This window comes from Haliotis rubra, unplaced genomic scaffold, assembly GCF_003918875.1.
Source record: "Haliotis rubra isolate DU_JTF1 unplaced genomic scaffold, ASM391887v1 Scf270, whole genome shotgun sequence".
NCBI classification, from domain to species: domain Eukaryota; kingdom Metazoa; phylum Mollusca; class Gastropoda; order Lepetellida; family Haliotidae; genus Haliotis; species Haliotis rubra.
Window position 1 is genome coordinate 78,273 of NW_025766781.1, and position 27,977 is coordinate 106,249.

The window sequence follows — 27,977 nt, forward strand, 5'->3', positions numbered from 1 at the left end:
GATAGTCATATGTGCGTGATCGATAGCCATCCGTGTGTGAACGATAACCATATGTGCTTGATGGATAGCCATATGTGCGTGATGGATAGCCATGTGTGCGTGATGGATAGCCATATGTGCTTGATGGATAGCCATATGTGCGTGATGGATAGCCATGCGTGTGTCATGGATAGCCATGTGTGCGTGATGGATAGCCATATGTGCGTGATGGATAGCCATGTGTGCGTGATGTATAGCCATGCGTGTGTGATGGATAGCCATGTGTACGTGATGGATAGCCATATATGCGTGGTGAATGGCCATGCGTGCGTGATGGATAGCCGTATGTGCGTGATAGATAGCCATGCGTGCGTGATGGATAGCCATGCGTACGTGGTCAATAGCCTTGCGTGCGTGATGGATATCCATATGTGCGTGATGAATACCCATGCGTGCGTGATGGATAGCCATGTGTGCGATGGATACCCATGCGTGCGTGATGGATTGCCATGTGCGCTTGATATAACCATGTGCGTGATGGATAGCCATATGTGCGTGTTGGATAGCCATATGTGCGTGATGGATAGCCATGCGGCATGATGGATAGATATTAGTGAGTGATGGATAGCAATATGTGCGTGATGGATATCCATATGTGCGTGATGGATAGCCATATATGAGTGATGGATAGCCATGTGTTCGTGATGGATAGCCATATGTGCGTGATGGATAGCCATGTGTGCGTGATGGATAGCCATATATGCGTGATGGATAGCCATAAGTGAGTGATGGATAGCCATGTGTGCGTGATGTATAGCCATGTGTGCGTGATGGATAGCCATATGTGCGTGACAGAAAGCCGTGTATGTTGTAGAATGTGCACGTGTGCTTGATAGGCAATCATGTCTTTTTTCGGGTAGATATATGTGCGTGTTGAATAGGAATGCGTGTTGTAAGGTAGTCATTTCTTCGTTATGAACATAAGTTCTGATGCAGACAGATCAGGTCATTTACCGGCGGGGGGGGGTGGGGGTTCACAGCGGGTTTCGAAGCAGGAAAACACATGAATCGGCTTCACAACCTTGTACGAAATGTATACAAACCGGATTCTCGTCATAACCACCAAAACCGTTAACAAGGACACAGCTCTGCTGGTTAATTGGTTTGTCCTCGTCATACCCTTTTCCACGAACTCACCGTAAAATAGAAAAAAAACTATTTTGGGGTCCAAGTTCCGCTTATATTTTGTATCAGCTTTGAAATAACTGAGCGTTGAATTTGAACCGAATGGATATGGTGAATTTTGTTTCATCGGAATGTTAGCATAAAGTGGGAGAAAAAACAGTCCTAATGAAAAGCATGACTCTTGGTGAAACCCACGAATGCCGATATGGAGCAGGATTCGAAACCACTGCTGCAGATTTCCGGCGCTCCAAGTAACGCACCCCATCCTCTAATTGAATTAGACGGTTGGGCTGTCCATGCTTCCTGATCTTGATTAGATATTGAGAATTCAACTATCGGAGGTGGAAGCTGAACAATGTTTGAAAGACTGTTTTCCGTTTAGTTTGTGTTGTTTCCTGTGAAGTCTGGGGCTGGTACAGGGAATATAATCTGATCAGCAATTGGTCCATTAACCCAAAACATCTACACAGTTGAAGTCAATAAGCTCTCATCAACTAAAATAAACTGTACACAACCGGAGTGGAAAAACTTGATGTACATGAAACCTTACTAACCTATTTGCGAAGTACGAAACGATATTTTGATGATGCGAAAGGTTTCATATTTTGGAATTGAGTGCTAAAGGAACTGAATTATTGTTTTGATCTGCAAGTAGTGACGCCAAGTCATTTTTAATGACCTATTTAATTAATGTACATTACACAAATATTTGTTTTATTTAATGATAATAGAGAATAATAAACAATCATGATAATGACAAATGACATAATTATATGATAATCATTTAGCAGAAAACTAAAGACAGAAACAGGGAATCAATGACACCGCCCATCGCAATTATTTCTTATTTCATTTACCAGGAAACAGCGCCTGCTGGTGGGCGTGGTCCCAGATAGTTTCTGTTGATGGAAATAGTGGTACATATTTACTTGGGATGTTCTATTTTGTTTCTGTTGATGGAAATAGAAGTCAATATTAACTTGGTTATTCCATTTTGTTTCTGTTGATGGAAATAATAGTCATTATTAACTTGGTTTTCCGTTTTATTTTTGTTGATGGAAATAATAGTCTCTATTAACTTGGTTGTTCCCTTGTGTCTCCTTTTATGGAAATAATAGTCCATATTATCTTGGTTATTCCATTTTGTTTCTGTTGATGGAAAAGGAAGTCCATGCCAACTTGGTTAGCCAAGCAAATAACACCGAGTTGATCAATAGGAATTCATGCACTCAGAAGCATCTGTTCACTAAATAATTGAGCAGCGTAATACATGTGTTTATATATGAATAATATCAACAAACGACCACAGATATTTAATAACCTCATCACCCTAATCTCGCATTTTGCAGACGCAGTAAAGACTAGTGTTATCCACTCGCAATAAATTACTGTCCAGATTAACACATTCGAAAAGTATCCTAACAAACCTGAAACATGGTTTTGCTTCGTAATCAGATTGTAAAGCAAACGCTAACTTTGTAAGTTAATGGCCGAAAGTATCCTAAAATCGGAAAAATTGTTTTGCTTCGTACTCGGATTGTAAAACAAAGGCTAACTTCGTAAGTTAATGTCAGAAAGTATCCTTGCTGTTTCTGCTGTTTCTGAAGGAGTGGCCATTGTTTAATGCCTCATCAACAATCACAGCTATTCATGACGAGGGCTTTTTGAAACCACTAAAAGAGGTTAACTTATGAAATTAGCGTTTGCCTTACAATCTGATTACAAAGAAAACCAAGGTGCCGTTGTACAAAGCGATCTTAGCGCTAAGGTGACCGTTACCCCCATACTTTAACACTGACTTAAGGTAGCCTTAGCGCTAAGGTTGTTTTGAACAACGGCACCCTGGTTTTCTTTGTAATCAGATTGTAAAACAAACGCTAACTTCATAAATGAACCTCTAGTGGTTTCAAAAAGCCCTCGTCATGAATAGCTGTGATTGTTGATGAGGCATTAAACAACAGCCACTCCTTCAGAAACAGCAGTGAGCTATTTCAGATATGTGTTTACAGAGTTGAGACTAAAGTAAACATAAAAACGATACAATTGCTTGCACCCTGTATAACCCGCATTTATACTTAGTGAATCATATTTTAGATTCTCGTTTTCAATTCGCCCACCTTCAGCCAATGAGAAACTACTTCCTTAAGGAAACCGGCCATGTTGGTAGTTATAAGAAATCAGAGACAACAAACTATCCATCTATCACCAGGTTTAATGTTCTGAAATCATATGTTTACCACGAATGTGTAATTATTACAAGGTCATAGCTGCGGGTCATGTTGCGCTGTTCCCATTCACCTGTTTATATGTTTGTGTAGCCCAGTAGAAAACCTATAAACACCGTCATGCTTCTCTTAACACTGACAAAGAAGAGGATCAGACACAGCCCCGTCGACTGGGGCTATTATCCGTTCATCTTATAAGAAGCATCCCATGCTGCTCCAAATAGCATACGCCCCCTATGTACTTTGGATGTTCTTATAATTCAAGTTTCTTTGAAATCTTTTTATTGAAGAATGATGATGATTTTATGGATATGAATATGGCGACGTTTCGACATAGATCCTTTATGTCAATGTTATCACTTGCTTGACAACGACATTAGAATCTATGTCGAAACGTCGCCCTTCACAGAATAAAGAAGTTGTATATCCATAAAATTATCATCATTCTTTATCACCTCAACTTCTGAAATGTCCATCAAAGAAATCGCTTTAATGTTTAACGACGGCAGTTTACCGATGTTGATAGGGGTATACCAGATACCCGTGACAACACCCTTTCCACATACAGTACATAGGAAATTACTTCTAGTATCAGACTCAATCGTACAATTCCGACTATTGCACAAGAATGTGTTTATGTAGCACTATCAAAATAGTCATGATACCAGATACCAGAATAGTGATGATTATCACAGCCCCCATGACATGACCAGAATCCTAATCACAATAACATATTGTGAATCAACGTCCTTTCTTAATTGGGAGATGAGTTCACTCTATGTGATTTCATGTATTCCCTTTCCTCACATGAACAACCCTCTTTTATCTGGGTAATGCAACTGCGATGCATTTTGTTTAAAAAAAGAAACAAATGTTTCTGCAAAAATATTTGCAGCTAGAAATTCAAACATTATATCATTGTATATAAACAGTGCAGAAATCTATACTTATTTACAACAAGTAATTGCTCAATCTATGTTATTTTGAAGTCTGAAGCTCAGCATTTAGTTGTATTCTAAAGTATTTACCAAAAATATGTCAGACTTGACCACTTTCTAAGTGAGATCGTGTATTCATAGCTTTCGACTATGAGAGCCTCCAATTTGTATTTGTCTGAGGGGTACTCAAAGTACGTGATCTAGAATACATTGTGTTAGACTTAAATTTTCGTGGAAGCCCCGGTGGCTAAGTGGGTCAAACTGACTTTGTGTGCTGGTGATTTGGTGCCTCACTTTGAGAGGGTCGTTTCAAATAATGGACGGGGAATCCTAGAAGGTGTAAACCCGGAAATAACATATGTTACATTTGAATGCCTTTCTAAAGGGCTTTGGGTATTGTTTTCAGGATCTTTGGTAAATTAATTTTGTTTAAAATTTGTATTTGACATTAATTGCAGGAATAGTAGCATGCACATTGTAACGTCAATAACAAAACGATCGTTGATTGTTATGTGTATATTTCTTCATACTTAAGTAAACATAGCATGATATTTTTGTGTGAAGCCCATTTCTGGTGTACCCTGCCGTGATATTGCTGGCATATTGCTAAAAGCGGCGTAAAACCATACTCACTTAATCACTCACTCATGATATTTTTTCATGCTTTCATCACACCTTGCAGACGCACCAGACTCCATTTTTTAAAAGGTAATTCTTAGTTTCTTTGTCCTGCGAAAATGTCATTTTAAATCATTTATCTTCACCTGTATGTTCACGTGTTGTATTTGTTCACTTCCAGATCTGATAGTATCAGTATTATTGTTCTGTGACTAGCGGAGCATGACAGTCGTCCTCGGGGCAAAGTCTAGAGTATTTGGAGTAGTTTGTATCAATAGCGTTTGTTGCGGAAGTTCCGGGTTGGTTGATGGTCAACAGCCATTGGGTAGTCCTTGACGTACCCAGTGCAACACGGATCTAGCTGTGCCCTATGGTAAGGCGGATTGCGTGGTAATTGTCGTGGCTCGGGGTCCTGTACACAGCGCACGGGCCAGCAAGTTTGTGAGGTGAAGTAATCGGTCGAAATCGGTGATATGAAAGATCGCGTTCATCAGCAAGGCAGGCTTCGATCAACGCTGTTTGTTGTTTTACGGCGTACTCAGCAAAACTCCAGCTATATGACGGCGGTCTGTAAATAAACTGGTCTGGACCAGACAATCCAGTGATCAACAACATGAGGATCGATATACGCATTTGGGATACGATGACATGTGTCAACCAAGTCAGCGAGCCTGACCACCCGATCCCGTTAGTGGCCTCGTACGACAAGTATGGGTTACTGAAGATCAATTCTAACCCGGCTATTCACGGTTGTCGTTCACATTGAAGTACGGATCATGTCTGTTTGGGGGTTGGTCGGGGCGAATGAGGGGTGGGGTGGGTATATGCAGATTAATGTATCAAAGGTACATGTTAATATCTTTTATCACTGCGAATCGCCAGCGGCTGAAGGGATGATATCAATCCAGCTAGGGCCCATGCAGGTAGCAACAGTACTGTAAGTCCCCATGGACCCTAGTATGGTGATCTAACTTCAGTTGTTGGTGAACTATAGCCTATTTTTATATTGTGTTGTCCCCTATAGTTAAAATGTTTTAGATTCAATTACTAGTTTTACATGTATATCTGTGATACTCTAGTTTCTTACTGTCCTTTGTCGGCAGGTTTTTTGTACTATCTATATATATTCTATTTCAATGTCAAGTGTTCTCGTCACGATATGGTTGAAATATTGCCGATGTGACGTTAAATAATAACTCACTCACTCACTCATTTATCACTGCGGACACTTTGGAGAGTTTTAACGGGGTTTCGCTGTGATTCATTTGCAATTTCAATTATAATGACCAATGAAAACAAACCTCATTCATCACATAAACAATGTTTGTGAGGTATGTACGTTTTGTATGTCCACTTTGTGAGCAGCAATCTACACCGTCACCTATACGTAATGCAATCTTCTGAGTCATATTAAACGGTTACCACATGTGCGTAGTACTGTGTACCTTTCTGCCTCAGAGGCAAATGAAAACATTAATGAATATTAAGATCGTATAAAATCCCTTGTTTAACACAACTCCATACAAGTATTAGCTTCCCTTAAGGTAGATCCACTGAGGCGGAACATAGGTGAATATCACTTATCCAAGTCGATAAATCAATGGATCTACCGAAACTGTGGTCAATATTTGTTATTTACATGACATAAAACTGACATGGCCAAAATTTGAAGACTGATCTACATCCATCAGCCTTCTCGTCTGCCATTGTTTGGAAAGGGAAACAACTCTGAATCAGTATCCTCACAGGGACGTTGCGATTCCTACCTTATGCAGATGCAACATTCACGTGTGATCAAGAGTTTATGTTATGGTTTTACCATTCTATATTTAGCCAAATGAGGTCTGTGGATCCTTACGTTAACTTCACGTGAGGTTAACACATCATTGTGTCAATTCGTCCAAGTTGCAATTTAACCATTCAGATGAAATAAAACTTCATAAAGTCTATAGTCATAGAATAATCAGAAAATGTCCATCGCTATGACTGTTGTCTGTAACTAATCAAATTTGGACCAGATAAACCAGTGACTGATGTCATGCACAACGACCAAAAGATCAGGTACAATTGAACATAATCAGACAAGTCATCGAATCTGACCACCGACCCATTCGTATCCCTTCTCACCAAAAACATTGGTTGCTGGGTCAATTTTAACCAAGGATCATATCAGGTAGACATAATATATGTACAATAATTTTTCATTTCGTAAAGAATTTCTTTGTTGTTTGTTAAACGCCGCTCTCAGAAATATGACAGAGGTCTGTTAATAATCGAGTCTGGAACAGACAAGCCAGTGTTTGGTATCTTGAGGCATTTGGGATAACATGACATGTGTTAACCAAGTCAGCGAGCCTGACCAACCAATCCCGGTAGTCGCCTCTTACAACAAAACATATATTGCTGAAGACCAATTCCAACCCGGATCTTCACGTGTGCGTGTAATGAAAGTACAGTTACTCTGAATAAGTGAATGGAAATAATATGGCTTTGAAAACTGTAAGTACATCATGTAAACACGAACGTTCTCAGTGCACAAGTTAAATATTAGACCAGTATCTTCAATCTCTAAAATATTTATTTATCCATGTAGGCAGTATATTAGTATTACATGACCCAAATACCAAGACAGTAAGATTATAAATTATTATAGATGGACATTGCAAGCAAAACTTGATAAAGGTGACAGAAGTCATGACCCAAGGTACCGTAAAGTGTAAAGTAAACGCAATTAGTCTTCGATAAATATACAATATATTCATTTTGGATATATCTTAGATTGTGATCACTTGTAGCATGGAGAAGTTGGTAAATCGTGACATCCCTAAGTCTGAACAGGAACATTTTTTTATGGATCGACAACTTCTTTTAAATATTGCAATAGATGCAACGTTACAAAAATCTAACGCAAAGATTACCCTTCTTGTATTAACATTGATTAAAATGGGACTTTATAAAACGTTTTAGTTGATGCTTCATATAAGCTAGAAGTTTCAGTTTGGATCGTGTGTCGAGTTCATCACCACCATCTAAACACACGCCATGTCCTGATTAACAAGACCAGAACACAGACAGGTAGCAGCCTTCATATTGTCGTCTTCGCCAAAGATTCACGGATTCAGATTGCACGCCTTCTTCTTAGCATCTTTACCAACACAGTTGCAGGTGGAGCAGGAGCGGGTCCTGGTCTGTCGACCACTGTTACATGCGCCCCCATTGCCGCCAAGGCGTCCACTGTCCAAGGGGCTTGTACTCCTTCCAGTATGCCAGGTTAATCTCATCAAGAGAATGGCACCAGACGCTGTAATGAAAAATGTTCACGATTAGCAATTGATTCAATGTTCTCCATGAAGCTTTTTCAAAAGGTCACAAATGCAAGATTCCAACAGGAAGTTCTCTTTTAGGAAGTTCTCTACACTATCCCCGCAACCGGTCACAGGTCCATGTTGTAATTATCACGTAAGTTGGATGCTTTCCCATGAGTCCCCAATCTTGAAGCGGGGCGATGGGGTAGCCTTATGGTTATCTTAATTCCCCAAATGGGTACAAAGTGTGAAGCCCATTTCTGATGTCCCCGCCGTGACATTGCTGTAATATTACTAAAAGCGGCGTAAAACTAAACTCACTCTTTCACTCAATCTCAAAGTAATATGATAATCATCCAAACGTAAATTCATTTTGGAAATAGGAAGTCGTAAACCTTTAGCTAACTCACATCAATGACCATCCGACTTGCAATACATGAACAAAAAGCGTCACAACAAGAGCGTTAAGAAGGCAAATATTCAGGCTTCTTTAGAAGGAACGTTGAGAGCAAGTAAAAAACGTAATAGCTTCAGATCCATCAGATGATAAAATAATAAAGGACAACATGTCAAACACCACAATAATCATGTACTCCAGCTGTGACTGCGTCATGCGAATATTTTGAGTCAGTACAAGCAACTGTATAATCCAAACTAACAGGACAGAACGACAGATCATCGTCGAAGTTCCCGAACCTAGCCAAATTAATTTTAATAACTCTTACGAAAAGCATAGCTACCGAGGACCCATTCAACACCGGAAACCCCATGGGTGTAAGATGAAGACAGATTGCAGATGATTAATTATTCATTCTCAGGTTATGCAGGTTAAATAAGACATGTTGTTTGCACCACCTAGGGCGACCCGGTTAGAAATGGCCTTCAGCAACCCACGACCGTCGTAAGAGGTGACAAACGGGATCGGGGGAGTGACTGAGTGAGTTTAGTTTTACGACGCACACAGCAATATTCCAGCTATGTGAGGGCGGTCTGTAAATAACCGAGTCTGGACCGGACAATCCAGTGATCAACAGCATGAGCATCTATCTACATATTGGGACATAAGGACATGTGTCAATCAAGTCAGCAAGCCTGACCTCCCGATCCCGTTAGTCGCCTTTGACGACAAGAATGGGTTGCTTAAGACCAATTCTAACGCGGATCTTCACGGGTTCTGGATTGTCTGGTCCATCGTGGATTATTTACAGACCGCCATCGTGTATATGGTGTGGTGTTGAGTGTGGCGTAAAACAACAGACAACAAACTTATAATATCAGCTTTCGCTGCCATGAATATAAGGGAATGGGAGCCTTGCTGTGAATCATACGCCGGTGGTGTTGGCGACAGGCTGATGGTGTTGGCGATAGGGTGTATCATTACTGTTGATCGCTTAAGTTACGTTCACTTATAAACGATTATTCACAACAAATACACTATATATACGACCACGCAGATATGTAATTTTGATAGAAACGAATTGTTGAAAAGGAGCCCCAGTGAGATGGGAGATAAAGAACTTGAATACATCTTAACTTGCTTCATTAAAGGTGGAATTGCAGTGTGTGAGCGAGTGATCCATCATCATGAGTTTAGTTTTTCGCCGCACTCAGCAATATTCCAGCTATATGGCGGCGGTCAGTAAATAATCGAGTCTGGATCAGACGATCCAGTGATCAACAGCATGAGTATCGATCTACGCAATTGGGAACCGATGACATGTGTCAACAAAGTCAGCGAGCCTGACCATCCGATCCCGTTAGTCGCCTTTTACGACAAGCATGGGTTGCTGAAGATCAATGCTAACCCGGACCTTCACGGGTCTGGAATTGCAGAAAGGGCTGAGCAGAAGGGAAAGTAATGTGGTTAAGGGACTGTGAGACACACTGATGCACAGCCAACTGTTGACTGACTGGACACATTTCGCTTCAACCAACTATTCACTTTATCTCCTGATTCGTTGAGTGAGTGAGTGAGTGAGTTTGGTTTACGCCCCTTTTAGCCATATTCCAGCAATATCACGGCGGGGGATACCAGAAATGGGCTCCACACATTGTACCCATGTGGGTAATCGAAACCGGGTATTTGGCGTGACGAGCTAACGCATTTACCACTAGGCTACCCCATCGACCCCGATTCACTGATTCGGGTAATGCTTGGTAATGCAGTAAACGACGTCCATATGGAACACGCTTCAAAGAATATAACCACCTTCTTTGATACCTTTTTTTTATTTATTTGTGACGGCAACATGCAGTATATTATAACGATTATAGCTTAGTCAAATTTGAATTCGCGATAACCGTAGTTTGTTTATGTAATTAATATTTATACTCAGTAGGATCAAGCTATATCACCTTGGCGATGTCACTGCAAGGTAACCCCTTAAACGTGTATTGCAGGCCACTGTAACGGGTTCGGTACCACTTATCACTAATCAGCTGATTAGCCGAAGTTATTACACTAAATACCCTACATTTACTGTTTAACTGACCAAGTCGGTGGAACGATTTTGGACGTTACATATTATCTCACCATCGTTTCTTTTTCATACTAAATATACAAACCCCATTATTAAATTTAATTTGTATCTACTTGTGTTGATGTCGGGGGACACTTAGATGAGCCTTTGTGTGCAATCACGTCTTTGATATATAGGACAATCTGGCAATGATATCGTTTGTTCCGGAAACCAAGGTTTCGTTAACCGTATGTTGTGAAACAATTTATTGAAAGCCACACATTTCACCGCTGTGATGTGACTGTAATATTGGCAAAAGAGACGTAAAATCTAGTTTATTCATCCACGAAGAATGTTATAGCATCTCAGGCACATATTACTCTCTAATAAACATATAATATTAATTAACTACTGTAAACCCATAGAAACGTCCCATCGACAGAATGGTTGTACAGGGACGACATATCCGATTTATTACAATACGCCCAGTGAATCATATCCCGAAATGTAAAAAAACCCGATGCTAATATATATTACTAGATTTACTTAAAATGGTCCTTACAATGTTGAAGTAGTGCAGTTCAACTAATGAATTGATATACTCACGGAGATCCTTACAACGTTGAAGTAATGCAGTTTAACTAATGAATTGATATACTCACGGAGATCCTTACAATGTTGAAGTAGTGCAGTTCAACTAATGAATTGATATACTCACGGAGATCCTTACAACGTTGAAGTAGTGCAGTTCAACTAATGAATTGATATACTCACGGAGATCCTTACAACGTTGAAGAATGCAGTTTAACTAATGAATTGATATACTCACGGAGATCCTTACAATGTTGAAGTAGTGCAGCTCAACTAATGAATTGATATACTCACGGAGATCCTTACAATGTTGAAGTAGTGCAGTTTAACTAATGAATTGATATACTCACGGAGATCCCTTGACGAACGCGTTCTTCTGTATCTTGTAGGTGTCCGTATTGTCACACACAACCCTAGACAGACTCGCCTTCCGGATCTCCCTCAGTTGGGCTGCAAATATAAATAATACTCTTCAACATCTGTGTGTTTTCAGGGTGTTCAATGCCCAAGAAGGTTTGGTTTGTTGCTTTACGCCACACTCAGCAATATTCCAGCTATATGGCAGTGGTATGTAATGTTCGAGTCTGGACCAGACAATCCAGTGATCAACAGCATGAGCATCTTTTTGTGGAATTTGGATACGATGACATGTGTCATCCAAGTCAGCGGGCCTGAATATTAGATGCCGTTAGTCGCCTCTTACGACGAGCATGGGTTACTGAAGATCAATTCTAACCCGGGTCTTCATGGGTACTCAGGGAGAGACATTGAAGAGGTCAGTTGAACGGTTGGGCATGGCAATGAAAGGAAGACTTGGACGACAGTTGGAATATATGAACCTAGGCAGCACATTGTCATTAGTATTACATTGAAGTTATTGCAAAATGGAATTTAGGTTTAATTGAGCGAATGCAAACATGTCACAATATGCTGCCGCGCGATATTGTCAGGTACAAGGATTGCACGGAAACAATCAAACACACGCAGGCACACAAACATACACATGCACGCACTAACGCACGCGAGCATACACGCACACACATACACACACATATGCAAGCGTGCAAAAAACATAAACAGACGTATACCAATTAACGCACACGACCATGTGCGCACACACGCACGCAAGCACGCACACACACACAAGTACACACGCACACAACAGTATCGAAACATACATTACTTACAAACACACAAACGTACACGTGCACACATCCACCCATTCATGCACGCATGCAGGCACACACACACACGCACACACACACATATACATACATTACCCATACACGTGTGTACAGAGAAACTTACATCGCGTGAATTTGACATTTGCGTTGTCCTCTTCAAACCAGTATCGGTCTCCTTCCATCAGAGCCTGGAACTGCTTTGCCATCAGACAGGTAAATGTCGGACCAACCATTCCTCCGGGCACTGGTTTCTCCGACAGAGCTCCTGGGTATAGGTCGATGTCGTCAATATTGCTGGAGAGAGAGAGATGGAACCCTAACGGTGGGTCATACTGATGTTACGGGCAGAACAAAACATGCATTTTCTCCCTCTTTGGAATCCAGCTGATATCATCACTGGATTTAACAGAAGATAAATCTAAAATGAATTTTGACATTCTGTTCACCCGTTGTGTTAGTTGTGTCGTCAGTCAATCACTGGATTGTCTTGTCCAGACTCGATTTGTTACAGATCGTTGTCATTTTGATGGAAAATTGCAGAGTAAAGTGTTAAACATCAAACAAACAAATGTCTTCCAAAACTATTACAGTCTGGGTCAGACAAACAACAAATGGTTAATATTGTGAGCAACACCCCTTGTCATCTGGGTACCAAGATATAGTGTCAACAGTTTAGTCCTACAAACAACAAAGTGTTGGGAAAGAATTCTAATCGCGACGTTAGAGATTAAAATTCAGTTCCAGTGGAATATTACGTAGTCATCGACGCTCATCTGTTAGTGTGATGTACACTGAAATACAACACCAGTAACACATATCACATTATCTCAATCCAGAATCCATAAATATCCGGGTTAGAATTCAGCAACCCTGAGCAATGAGGTGACTGACAGGATCAGGTGGCCAGGCTCGCTGACTTGGTTGACACATTTCATGGAACCCCAAATGCGTTGATTGATGCTCTTGAATGGTCACTAGAATGTCTGATCCAAACTAGAATTTTTACAGACCGCCGATACATAGCTGAAATATTGCTGAACGCGGAGTTAAACAAGAAACAAACAAAACAAACGTGGTATGGGTTGTAAAAGGGACAGTAACAATCTGAGCTCATTTCCAGTGCTAATTTGTTCAAACAAAGTGGCTAGCGTCAAAGACCTTCATAAAGACTGCATCCCAAGTTAGGTTTCAGCATCTTGGTCAAGGCCAGGGTTTGATTCCCCACATGGGTACAATGTGTGAAGCCCATATCTGGTGTCCCCCGCCGTGATATTGCTGGAATATTGCTAAAGCGGCGTAAAACCAAACTCAATCAATCAAGTTCAGTTTGGACCTGTCATTCAGCTCACGTACCTACCTGCATACACACACAATGCTATATTGACGTCTAACTCACCTGTATACCTCTGTAAGATGATTGACAGCGTTTGTTGTGTGGGTTGTAGAGGCCAGGTCTGAGAATAGGGTAGCTTCTGGAAGATCACAGTACTTCCTCCACTTGGTATACGGGGGGAGTCCGTGGTCTCTTCCTCTCTGGATGTTGAGCGCTGCCAGATCCATGCTATCCCCATTGCCGTCAGCAAACAGATTATCGGTGACCTCCTGAGTTATCTTGTTGTCTGAATCCTGAATGTCGTCCGTAACTAATCCTCTGATATAATGATCCACCCTTCTGTTGGCGACGTTTAGAATGAGCGTCGTGTTGCCGAAGCTCTCACTTAATCTATCCGTACCGAGGTTGATGTAGGATCTACCGAAGCTGTTGAGGAAGCTTCGGATCATGGAGTGCCCCATCCTGAAAGCCGCTGTAGCAAAGGCGGACCGAATACTGGCATCAGTTGTTGTGTTGTAGACATTGGCGTAAGCAAAGCCTGATCTTAGTGGCAAACGATACTTTGTCATTTGTTCCTGGCCGAGAAGTATAGGCAGGTACTCTCCGTACGTGATAGCCTTAAAGAAAAGTACAGATTCATTTACCCCAATATAAAGTTTGATCAGAATCATGTAGTAATTGTTAATCACTGACTGTGAAAAAGTGTGCCAAGTGGCATTTGACCGAATTCACGTCGATCCTGTTTTCGATTTAAGAACAGCATTTATTAGTGAGCACAGGACACGTTTTCCGATTTCATTGCAGCCTTAGACCCGTGAAGATACGGGTTAGAATTGATCTTCAGCAACCCATGCTGGTCGTAAGAGGCGACTAACGGGATCGGGTGGTCAGGTTCATTGTTTTGGTTGACACATGTCACCGTTTCCTAATTGCGTAGATCAATGCTCATGCTGTTGGTCATTGGATTGTCTGGTCCAGACTCGAGTATTTACAAACTGCCGTCATACAGCTAGAATATTGCTGAGTGTGGTGTAAAATTAACTCACTCACTCATTTCATCCTCAATGTACCCACAACGTTTAATTGAGCACAGTATCCAATTTCAGTGCAGTATATAACTTTGAGTGAGCACAGAATCTTTCTGCTGATTTTATTGGCGCCTCTGTGACGTTAATGAGCACTGTATCTTTTTTCAGAGCAACTTTATATCCTTTCAATGAGCACAAAATCATTGTCAATCAATATAGCTTATATCATAATAAATCACCTGTACTATGGCACCAACTATTTTTCTGGCTTCCTGGAAGATTCTTTCATCCCCCCAGTGACAGTTCAGTTGCTTCAGCCTCCTTGCAATACGGTTGTGTTCCCTCATGAAGATGGTGTGCATGCTCTGTAGAGTGGGGTTCTCATTCACACGGTGGTCACCTTAAGAGATAAATTGTACAGTATCTGTATGTCAACACTGGTCCCTAAAAACAAAACAAATGTGTTTCTTCTGGAAATGTTTACAGGTAGGATCTTTTATAAGAGCTCATGTTCCCTCAAGAAGTTGGTGTGCATGCTCTGTAGAGTGGGCTTCTCATTCACACGGTGGTCACCTTAAGAGATAAATTGTACAATATCTCTATGTCAACACTGGTCACCTAAAAACAAAACAAATGTGTTTCTTCTGGAAATGTTTACAGGTCAGCTCTTTTATAAGAGCTCTTTTATAAGATGGTGTGCATGCTCTGTAGAGTGGGGTTCTCATTTACATGGTGGTCACCTTAAGAGATAAATTGTACAGTATGATGTATGTCAAAACTGGTCACCTAAAACCAAAACAAATGCCTTTCTTCTGGAAATGTTTACAGGTCAGCTCTTTTATAAGAGCTCTTGTTCTCCCATGAAGATGGAGTGCATGCTCTGTAGAGTGGGGTTCTCATTCATACGGTGGTCACCTGCAAGTCAGGAACCCTGCTATTACTGACTGACTGACTGAGTTTAGTTTTACGCCGCTTTTAGCAATATTCCAGCAATATCACGGCGGGGGACACCAGAAATGGGCTTAACACATTGTGCCCATGTGGCGAATCGAACCCGGGTCTTCGGCGTGACGAGCCAACGCTTTAACCGCTGGGCTACCCCACCGCCCAACCCTGCTATTAGAAATCGGGTAGAGATTTGTGCGACGTTTTACGCCATATTCTTCTTGAAATCATAGGGGAGCAGGTAGTTCCGTCATTTCCAAGTGTTGTCGAACTGACATTTATTCAGTTATCTGTCGGACAAAGATAGTGAGTGAGTGAGTTAGGTTTTACGCCGCACTCAGCAATATTCCAGCTGTATGGAGGCGGTCTTTAAATAATCGAGTCTGGACCAGACAACAGCATGAACATCGATCTACGCAGTTGTGTCAACCACATCAGCGAGCCTGACCACCCGATCCCGTTAGTCGCCTGTTACGAAGCATGGGATACTGAAGATCAATTCTAACACTGACCTTCACGGGTGACAAAGATAGAGCGAAACCAAAGAACAATAGAGTCATTTCAATCACTTACAGTTAATTATACAATTTAAAGGGGCATATTAGTGGTGCTGCGATCTTCGTCTACGCTATCCGTTCACAAAAAGTATTAGAAAACTAAATAAAAGCACATTGGTTCTCTTTTCCGTATAGACATATCAACTTATTTACCTGCCAAAAAGCAATAACTGGGGCTGTCTGGTGTTGTACATTCATCTCCACCAACTTCGGCTTCAGGCAGATGGTTTTCAATTGTTTTCAGTAATCCTGAAATAAATACACACTATATAATCAAAACAGGTTACATCTTCTTAAACATCTGAGTTCTCAACAACCATAGATGAAAATCCACGGACAATAAAGGTAAATCTAGATGTCTGTTAATGTTTATCTTATAACTGTTACTAATAGCATTGATACTTAAACAACTAGATATCAAATCAACGAATAAGATGAAGACTGTATCTTCTCCCCAATTCCCAATCATCCACCTCAAGCATCCTCCCCCACCTACCACCCCACAGCATCAATCTGTCACGTCCTGTTGCAGTCCAAATACAAGGGTGACTATTGAGGGGGAAACAACTATTGCGATAGCGATACTCTATTGCGACCAACTATTGCAATACTATCACAATATTTTTTCTCTCCTTGAATCGTCTCATTTGAAGTCATTTCCCAAATGAATGTTTAGTTTATATGAAATATAAACAAGTTGAAGTAGTTTCAGTCTCTTTTAATAACTGACAAGAAACTTGAAACCCAGATCAAGTAAACAGTTAAAACATAAACCCAATGAAACTGCAAGTCTGCACCCAAACAATAAAAACCCATCAAAGTGGACGAATCTGGTACTTCCTGTATTTTGCGCTGCGTATTTATCAACGGAAGTCAATTGCTTAACTATCGATAATCACACATACTAAGTAGCCAATAAAACGCCAGCTCACACACTATCTAATGTCTTGTGCTCATCAGCCTTTAAGGTCGTATTATATTTTGGGCTTGTTTAAAAATCCAGTTACCATTACTTCTTGGCTGCAGAGACATTACTTCAGTTTATTGATCGTTTCAAACGCCAGTTTCAAACCCGGAAGTATCTGTTACTATCAGTGACCTACTCGTACATCTATTGATCCGTGTTGAGCGTCACCCCAGCAATACTGAGATCAACCACCCACCGTCAACAAATGACCGTAGTTTGTTCTGTTCTTCCAGTGACGACCCATACACATTTGAAGCATCTATGTAGGCTGTGATCTGGTTCAGCTGTTCCACGGGAGCTGTATGTGACGTAAATGTAAATAAGGTGTACAAGAGGACGTTGTATTAATTACAAAATCTTAACACCTTCAGTATATACAATATATAGGAAGTGTACAACCACGAAAACATGAATTTGGGGAAAAGGAGATATTCTTGTCCATGGACGAGAAATAATAATAACGCCCTAACATAGCCGAATTACATCAAAATGAGTTGAATTTTGTGCCATCATTCTCTCAAACATACTTTCACTCATTTACAACCTCGAAAACATGTATTTTGGTCAAAAGTAGATATTTTGGGGAAAAGGAGATATTCTTGTCCATGGACGACGCCCTCATACCGAATTACATGGCAAGATATTTTAATAACGCTCTAAAATGGCCGAATTTACATCAAAATGAGTTAAACTGAGTTAAATTTTAAGTCATGATAACATAGCCGAATTATGATACCTAGAAACATTCTTTCATTCATCTACAACCTCCAAATATTGAATTTTGAGCAAAAGTTGATATTCTTGCCCATTGGCGAGGTAGTTTAAATTTTAAGTTTTCGACTTTTTTGTTATTTTTTCATCCATAGTATATATTCATGATAACTGCATGTTGAATTTTGTCAAATCCTTTGTCAGAATGTAGCCACAGTGCTGAGAGTGTCTGGTCTTTTTGGTTTCCAGAATTAAATTGTGACGTTTTAACGTTTCGTCTAAATATTCTGTTCCATCGAAGTTATAGTGATGTAAATGGCAAGAAAGTGCACAAGAGGGCGTGGCATGAATTTCAAGTTTTGACACCGTAACATATATAATACTTAGGGATAAACTAACGTTTCGTCTAAATATGCTGTTCCATCGAAGCTGTAGTGATGTAAATGGAACGAAAGTGCACAAAAGGGCGTGGCATGAATTTCAAGTTTTGACACCGTAACATATATAATACTTAGGGATAAACTAACGTTTCGTCTGAATTTGTTGTAGTGATGTAAATGGAACGAAAGTGCACAAAAGGGCGTGGCATGAATTTCAAGTGTTGACACCGTGAACATATATACATGTATAATACTTAGAGATAGACTAGCGTTTCGTCTAAATATGCTGACGCTATGTTAATTTTGTCACATTGTGTTTAATCAGAGACTCTGGATATATATGAAAACCTTCCTGTGTAATTACTCCACCAACACGACCACGTCTACAAGGGAAGTGCCTACCTGCTTGACACTTGGAGTTTTCCACTTGAACAGAACGCACAAAGTTCATACAGTTAGAACTGAAGTGTCGGTCTCGCTCTGGGATTTCAATTGAAAAGCATTGAGGTCTGCAAAAGAAATGGGCTGATCTTGAACTGATTTTAACGGTCAATGCGTTGAAGATTAAATAATAACATTTGCTGTGATAAAATATTACTTGAACAAATGTTTTATGAACTTTTGAATGCATCTAGTACTCATGAATTGCAGCAATGCACTGCTGCTGTTTACTTTGGTGGCACCGCCTCCCATGACACAAAGAAACTAAAATCGTGTGTTTGAGATTCTACGCCGAGACCAATATTCAAGCAAAAGGTAACACCGAAACACGTGGGGTCCATACATTGTACCCATGTGGGGAAACGATCCCGGGTCTTCGGTGTAGCATTAACCACAGTTAAATGAGCGAAAAGGTATTGTAAGAGATAGAAATGTTAGATTTGGACATGTACAACGCATAAACCAAAGTATTGGGTACATACACTAGAGCTGTTAGGGAATAGATGAATTGAACTGTTAGGACTTATATGCGCACCAGTGGTAAAAAGTTCACTTCAAGGTAGGTTCGTCAACCCATATTCTGAACCCCCTACCGTGATATTGCCGAGATATTGCGTAAGGCGGTGACCTCGCGCACCAAGGAAAACATGTTGGCCATCTTTAATCTTAGTTTTCGTGCACCCGACTGTATCAATAAACTCAAGATTATATAAACAGTATGGAAGGTGAAGGTGACGCTTACTCTAACATCTTATTATTCTTTACGTTTGATGATGTCTAACAAAGACCTAGCGAAGACTGCAAACATGCCACGTGTATTTGAGAATCAGCCAAGGGGTTCGAATGTAGATCTTAGTCATACTGTGGACCTACGATGAAAGGCAATTCAGAATACAAAAACGATGCGACATTCGCTCAGCTGTGTTTGATGTGTATGAATAGTCACGAGTACTGTGGACGGGTGCTACCGGTGGGGCAGGATACGCTCAATGTTTTTTGAACACATACATTGACGATGTTTAATGAATGCTCATGATTGGTTGGTTGGGTTTTATGTCAGTTTCATGTTTAAGTCTTATAGTGCGAGATGATGAAAGCGTGTGGGTATGAATGTGTAAGTGAGTACCCACACGAACTTGCGTGTACTGAACAGGACAACATTCAGTTTTATAGCGGAAGCCCTCTGAGACGCAATTCTACAATTCCACAATCAACACTGACATACCACTCACCAAACTCCGAGCCAGCCAGTCCTTGACTGACCAGCGTAATTTTGAGCTTTATGTGGGGAAGCTATGAGCAGAGATTTCTCATGAATATGGAAAATAATGTATCGCTATATTTCTCTGAGATATATCTGTACCTGTTAGACTGTTGAGATCCACAGCAATCAAGTGTCGCTGCAGTTGTAGTAGATCCTGAAAATGAACGGAAAACCACTGTGGAGCATTCGTTAAGGAAACAATGTTGCCTTGGTGGGCATCTGGAAACATAATTATGCATATGCAAATTGTTAATTTTCTGCAACAAATAATGTACATATTTACAATATTTCATTAAGCAATTGTTTATTCCGCTTATCCTTGAAGCTCTATTTACTGTTTTAAGCAAATGACATTGACTGACTGACTGACTGAGTTTAGTTTTACGCCGCTTTTAGCAATATTCCAGCAATATCACAGCGGGGGACACCAGAAATGGGCTTAACACATTGTGCCAATGTGGGGAATCGAACCCGGGTCTTCGGCGTGACGAGCCAACGCTTTAACCACTAGGCTACCCCACCGCCCCAAATGACATTGAAACTAAATGGTCGAACTATTTTCAACTTCTTTGAGAGGCATGTAGGAGTTGGAGCAGTAAGGGGTGAGTGAGTTTAGTTTTACGCCGCACTCAGCAATATTCCAGCTATATGGCTGCGGTCTGTAAATAATCGAGTCTGGACCAGACATCCAGTGATCAACAGCAGGAGCATCGATCTATGCAATTGGGAACCGATGACATGTGTCAACCAAGTCAGCGAGCCTGACCACCCGATCCAGTTAGTCGCCTCTTACGACAAGCATGAGTTACTGAAGATCAATATTCTATACCGGATGGAGCAGTAAGGAAGGATAACACTGTATGGGAACGTTGCTCTAACAGAATAGAGAAGTTGTTCATCCTTAGATTGTTAGCATAATTGTTATCCGCCCATTGTTATGGTTGTTGTAGGGAATGTATTTCCTGACTGTAAAACTAAAAAATGAGTCTCATTGAGGGCTGAAAATCGTTTTAATATGGTAGCACTATTATAGCGCATTTTATACGATTTGAATTTGTTGATCTGTACTCACCGTGTACATACAATATCATATGGTTGCAAAATAGAACAAAAGTGTGGTAGTTGGGTCACATAGTTTCACGTTATTCGTTCAACATGAAGACTCATACAATTCTGCATATGCCAGCATATAACCCCTTTCATTATCCTCCATCCCTTGTGCTGGCATCCCACCAACATTTTCCCTCCCAAATACAGAGATCCCTATTATCATATCAAAGAGGAATGAACAATTACCGTCTTTCCCTGTGCTTGTTAGGGACCGTTCATAATTTATAATAAATTAAGGCTGTGTCTGTGTGTGTGTGTTGATAGTGACTTTTATGGAGAAGCATGTACAATGTGAATGATCCCTCCCCATCCCCTAAAAATGTCCCCTTATGTACAAAGTAAGCACCCCACACCCCCACCCTCAGTCCATGTGTACAAAATTGATGACCCTCCCGTACCTCCCCAGAACAAAATGGGTGACCCCCCTTAAAATCATCCTCACCCCCTAGCCATAAATTTTGAACGGTCCCTTTTGCGTTCTTCCTGTGTCAGCATAAAAACATACCATTAACTTCTGTGTATAGAACCATACCATATTCGCTATCCCTATATGTATGTTACCCTCCTTCATTACACTAGCACAGCATGGTTCTATTATCCGTTATCCTTTTCCCTTTACTACCACCATAGGCACCAACCATCGTCCTCCGTCACTTCCAGCTGTTGTGTCGGTGTGCTGGTGATGTCGTGATCCAGGAACTGACCCCACTGCATCAGCATGTGGGTGTAGTTGACGTGAAGGTCAGCTTCAGTTGACGGGGTGTGAACGGTCGTGCTGACCAGGCGGGCACTGGGCAAGTCCCCTCCTCCAATTGCGTTAACTCTTGGAGAGGAAATTCCTGAGAATTGCAAGAGTAGGAGTCTACGGAACTAATAACTGAATGACATGACCTAACGTGCAACATGTGAAACTGCAACAGGAACAGCGAGTTCATTGGTGGGTGTACACTATAGTTCACACTTACACGATCACTTTAGCATTGCTTGTCTCGACTATTTACATGCAGCTGTGATATACAGGGACTATATTTTTAAACAAACAAAAAACCAAACGAAAAAAGCATTCTTGTCTGAAATAGGAACAACCTTTTGATGTCAACATAATCAGCCTGAGGTCTTCACTGTTTCGAAAGGATATAGGGTAATTCCACCAATAAATGAAGGCGAGTATAATACTGGACAAATATTACCGAAATGTATAAAAAATCTAAAAATCCAAACGCTATACAAACAAATAAATGTGTTTCAATGAGAACAGACATCATACAGGTTATACTTATTGCAGTCAATCCAATGTATTCCCAATGTGTCGTATAAACATACAACAATGAGTTACTTGACGCAAACCAAAATATATTTACATCTATCAATATGTTACTGGATGGTAACGTTTTTTCTTTGCTGTTTTACGCCGCACGCAGCAATATTCCAGCTGCATGGTGGAGGTCTATAAATAATCGAGTCTGGAGGTCTATAAATAATCAGACGATCCAGTGATCAACAGTATGAGCATCGATCTACGCAATTGGGATCCGATGACCGATGGTCAACCAAGTCAGCGAGCCTGACCGCCCGATACTGTCTCTTAGTCTCCTCTAACGACAAGCATGGATTGCTGAAGACCAATTCTAACCCCGATCTTCTGGGATGCTTATGGAGATAGTATGATATGTGTCGTTGGTATAGTATCTCAGTTTGCTAGCATTATAAAACCAGCATCGATTAGAATAGGAAACTGCAGCTACACACAAACATATTTTTATATACAACATACGCTTTACCATCATCATATTCCTGGTCCAGCCACCGCCTCATCGGTGTGAGCGTCATCCCCCACGTAGGATGCTTAAGGTTGTTACAGCTGCCGTCAGGTGTCCGGAACTCGTAGGAACTGTTACAAGCAAGATTACTTGTGCATGTAATCTCTGGGCCCAAACCTCTTGCAAGCAGCTCCGGTATGTCCGCCTTTTGTACTTTTCCCCTGACAGATACCAATAATTGTGAGTTAGTGAGCATGGTTTTAGCATGTTCTAGTAAGTTCACGGCAGGGGACATCAGATATGGGCTTAACACACTGTACCCAAGTGGAGAATTGAACTGGGTCTTCGGCGTGACAAGCGAATGCCTTAACCACTAGGCTACCCCACCGCGCACCAACACTTGTCTCATCAGCAAGTTAAACGACAGCTAAACGTTGTTATGCAATGAAATGTTCTTAAATTATTGAATCTGTATATTCTGTCCTTTGTACACATTTCAAATGTGTAAGACTTACCATATTCACGGTTTTCGGGAGAGGACTACCTATGTAGTGAAAACTTGTGCTCAGTCCCTTTCTTTGTGATCAAAATATGTGTAAATCGAAAAAGAAAATCAACATTGTATTCCTGGATACATAATTCTCTTTTCCATGCACAAAGCAGACAATCGTGTCAGTTTGCTTTCCTCGGCCAACTGTTAATCAGGAAAGATGCTTGTATTAGAATTGTTTGTTTATTAGAACTGTTTGAAAAAGGTTGCAATAATTTCGACATTGTTTCAACCGGAATTAATTCTGCTTGGAAAAGGATCACACGGGGACTTTGTCACATATAAACTGAGTTGCCAACTGCAACTTACTCCTCTTCTCCACATTTTCCAACTTCTACAATGCCACTCATTGGCACTCAAAGAAGTTAACTTACTCCTCCACCAACTCTTGAACCTGCAGCAGGTGAAGACGATGTTGCCTTCCTCGCTTAACGCTCTCTGATGCAGTAAACGTGAACTTGTTATGTTGGTCAGCAGTTGAACCTGGCTTCGAGAATTTCAAATCTGAAATAGACATGAACGTGTTTGTGAATGAGCTTGATTTGGCGTCTCAGCATGATGTGAGAGGAAAGTCACAAGCCATGCAGGTATGACACTGCATTCTGTTTCATGATATGAAAAGATCAGCATGACATTTCGCCTTTTTTTGAGTGAGTAAGGATTTACGCAAAATAACTAGCAACATCAGGGCGGTACACCGGAAATGGTATGTTGGAACCAGAATCCCTAGACACACTTAGTCACACTAACCAATTGTCATATTTCTTCCGATGTTGGGACGAACTGCGAACAAAACCTAACATAGTACCAAATATAATAATTCTTTCTATGTTGGCACCATTTTCCCACGATACACTTAGTCACACTAACCGAATCTAATATTTCTGTCTGTGTTGGAACCAGAATCCCCAGACACACTTAGTCACACCAACCAAATGTAATTTTTCTTCCTATGTTGGAACAAACTGCAAACAAAACCTAACATAGTACCAAATATAATTGTAGTGGTTAGAGCGTCCGCCCGGAGAGCGGAAGGTCGCGGGTTCGATCCCCGACCGCGTCATACCAAAAGACGTTAAAATATGGTAGTTGTTGGTCCCTGCCTGGCCCTCGGCATTAATGGGTACAACAAGGACTGGTCGGCTCGGAGTCAGTATAATGTGTTTGAGTGGGTTATTCATGTTTCACTGCAGCATGGTATCTCAGTGGGCTAACACTATAAAACCAGCTTCAGTCTGGGATAGTACAACCAGCCGCACATAAACATACACACGCATGCACGTCGTCTTATGAGCGAAATATTCTCAAGCACGACGTTAAACCCAATTTCACCTCACCTCACCAAATATAATATTTCTTCCTATGTTTTGACCAGAATCCCCAGACACACTTAGTCACACTAACCAGATGTCATATTTCTTCCTATGTTGGGACCAGAATCCCCAGACACACTTAGTCACACTAACCAAATGTCATATGTCTTCCTATGTTGGGACCAGAATCCCCAGACACACCTAGTCACACTAACCAAATGTCCTATTTCTTCCTATGTTGGGACCAGAATCCCTAGACTCACGTGTGATTCAACTGTAACTGTTTACCTGATGATCTGAAGTTGCCCTCCTCCCTCAGCTCCTCCTGGAGACGCATCTCGGCCCGGGAATATATCATCATCTTCTGTGACGCAGTGAAAGTGGGGACTCCATCTGGTCTGTTCCGGTCAGTATTGGACACCGCCGGTAAAATATGGCAAGTAGCCAACAGCAATGGCATCAGAAGCAACACTGGCATTGTGGAAGAATCCTATGAAGATACAGAAAAGAAGCATACATAGAGATTGGGCGAGTTTGATACATGTTTCTAATATGCAGTGTATTTGTACCGTTATTCAGATTATGTAAGGTCAGATTAAACCGTTTATCTGATATGAGATTTTGGACGTATCCCAACTATATCACAATTGAGTAAATAATAAACGGTGTGGTCACACAGAATTCTCATGCAGGTTGGTTGGTTGTTTAACGCCGCCACAGTGTTCAACCTATATGGCGGCGGTCTGTTAATAATTTGGTCTGGACCAGACAATCCAATGATCAACGGCATGAGCATTGATCTACTATTTGGGATACGATGACATGTGTCAACCAAGTCAAAGAGCCTATGTCATCGTATCTCATTTGCGTAGATCAATGCCCATGCTGTTGGTCACTGGATTGTCTGGTCCAGACTCGATATTTTTCCAGACCACTGCCATATTGCTGGAATATTGCTGAGTGCGGCGTTAAACAACAAACAAAGCTTCATTTTAGAGGTTCCTGTTTTAAGAGTATTACTTTGGAAAAAACACAATATGTGGGAATCTTTTCAGAGTGAGTGAGTAAACATTACTTTACGCTGCATCAGCAATTTGGCAGATATTCGCGGCGAAAATCTAATCAGAAGGTCACACCATGAAATCGATGTAGATGGCAAGATACTAAACTATTTTAATGAATGAATATGGTTTTACGTCGCATTAGCGATTTCAGTAGCACAAAGTGAGAATACCATTTCCTTTGTGTGGAGACCATTGTGAGTATACAACAGGCTCATTTGTGGTGAAATGCACAGCTAAACTAGCGCCTCCCGATAATGGAATCTCCAATGACAAATTATAGCCCATTAGTTGGAACATAGATACATTAGGTATATTTTTACATTTTATAATTACATATTTGCTATGTGAAGTTTTAAGCATGTAATTCTGGAATAGGACTACTGTGGAGCCGGTGTCCAGAACTTGCAAATAACACCATGCTGGCAGTGCAGCAAGAACGGCATGTGCAGTGAGCAGATGGAGTTCAAAACTCGAAGATACAGGACCTGTTTGCTAAAAACTGAAAAGACCCTACAAAATAAATCATGATAATAAAGGCAAGAATTTTATGGATGTCAATTTCTTTACTTTGAGGAATACGACGTTTCAGAGTATATTCTTATTCCGTCATCATATGAAGGATACTCCGAAAAATTTACTCCAAAACGTTGTGTTCCCCAAAATAAAGAAGTAGACATAAAAACGTCTTGCCTTTATGTGTATCACTTCTTAATACCAAAGACTTTAATCATGAAAACCCTATTTGATGTCCTAAACCCTATTTGATGTCCTAAACCCTATTTGATGTCCTAAACCCTATTTCATGCCCAAACTGTTCCATTCAGGTAGGAACGGCTATCCCTAAACACACATCTACAGAATTTGAAGACCTCGTTAGTTTAATGTACGTTCAATTTTAAATTGATTAATATACACTTATACTCGTTGATATACTAATATGATTGTAACTATTCGTTCACACACACACACACACACACACACAGAGACACTCATGCAAACACACATACACACGCCCTCTCTCACACAAACAACACTCCCACAAACATACATAGTCACAGACACAAACACTCACTCAAAAACACACACAAACCCTCTCAGAAACACCCACTCACTCACGCAAACAGACAAAACACACACAAACATGCACACTCACACTCACTCACCACACAAACACACTCACACAAACACACTCACAGTCACATAAACATACCAACATGCTCACACAGTCATACACACAAACATCATTCCCTCCCTTCATATCGGGGTCGGTGGGGTAGCCTAGTGGTTAAAGCGTTCGCTCGTCACGCCGAACACCCGGGTTCGATTCCCCACATGGGTATTATGAGTGAAGCCCATTTCCGGTGTCCCCCGCCGTGATATTGCTGGAACATTGCTAAAAGCGGCATAAAACCAAACTCACTCACTCACTCACCCTTCATACCGATGGAGGTTTCTAAATCGTCCTACCCATTACATTTCACTCCTACCCTACATCAAGCTGAAAAAATCAGATTCAGGTACCCCAGATACACGACAATGATCATTATACGATTGTGGAGAAATATAGGAAATGTGAAGGTTGATTGTTAAAATCCGAGTCTCACCTGGAAGTATTTACACTTTAGTATTCTGTGTTGACATGATGCTCTATGGGACTATATCACCCCTGAAGATCTGGGTTAGAATTGATCTTCAGTAACCCATGCTTGTCGTAAGAGGCGACTAACGGGATCGGGTGGTCAGGCTCGCTGACTTGGTTGACACATGTCATCGTATCCCAATTGCGTACATCGATGTTCATGCTGTTGATCATTGGATTGTCTGGTCCAGACTCCATTATTTACAGACCACCGTCATATTGCTGGAATATTGCTGAGTGCAGCGTAAAAATACACTCACTCACTCACTCGATCACTCACTCACTCACAGAAGTATATCCATGTCACTGAATCAACGGATCCGACGCATTCACCTGACAATTCATGACCAATGACCCACACCATATGGTACAGTTACTCGCAAACAGACTCTTACAGCGGATCCTATTTTCCTGCGACGAGCATTATATAC

General features: G+C 40.9%; 1 protein-coding gene across 1 annotated transcript in view; it reads right to left on the bottom strand.

Moving 5' to 3' along the window:
• Positions 1-27,977, bottom strand: part of LOC124280632 (myeloperoxidase-like) — a 52,571-nt gene that overhangs the window by 24,442 nt on the left and 152 nt on the right. Inside the window, exons 2-9 of the mRNA XM_046716611.1 lie at positions 25,132-25,333; positions 23,905-24,034; positions 23,002-23,201; positions 21,859-22,059; positions 20,210-20,264; positions 18,808-18,914; positions 17,511-17,612; positions 16,501-16,596 (exon numbers count right to left, since the gene is read on the bottom strand). Of these exons, the coding sequence (XP_046572567.1) occupies positions 16,501-16,596; positions 17,511-17,612; positions 18,808-18,914; positions 20,210-20,264; positions 21,859-22,059; positions 23,002-23,201; positions 23,905-24,034; positions 25,132-25,321 (1,081 nt within the window). The 5' untranslated portion in view covers positions 25,322-25,333. The remainder of the gene's footprint in view (positions 1-16,500; positions 16,597-17,510; positions 17,613-18,807; positions 18,915-20,209; positions 20,265-21,858; positions 22,060-23,001; positions 23,202-23,904; positions 24,035-25,131; positions 25,334-27,977) is intronic.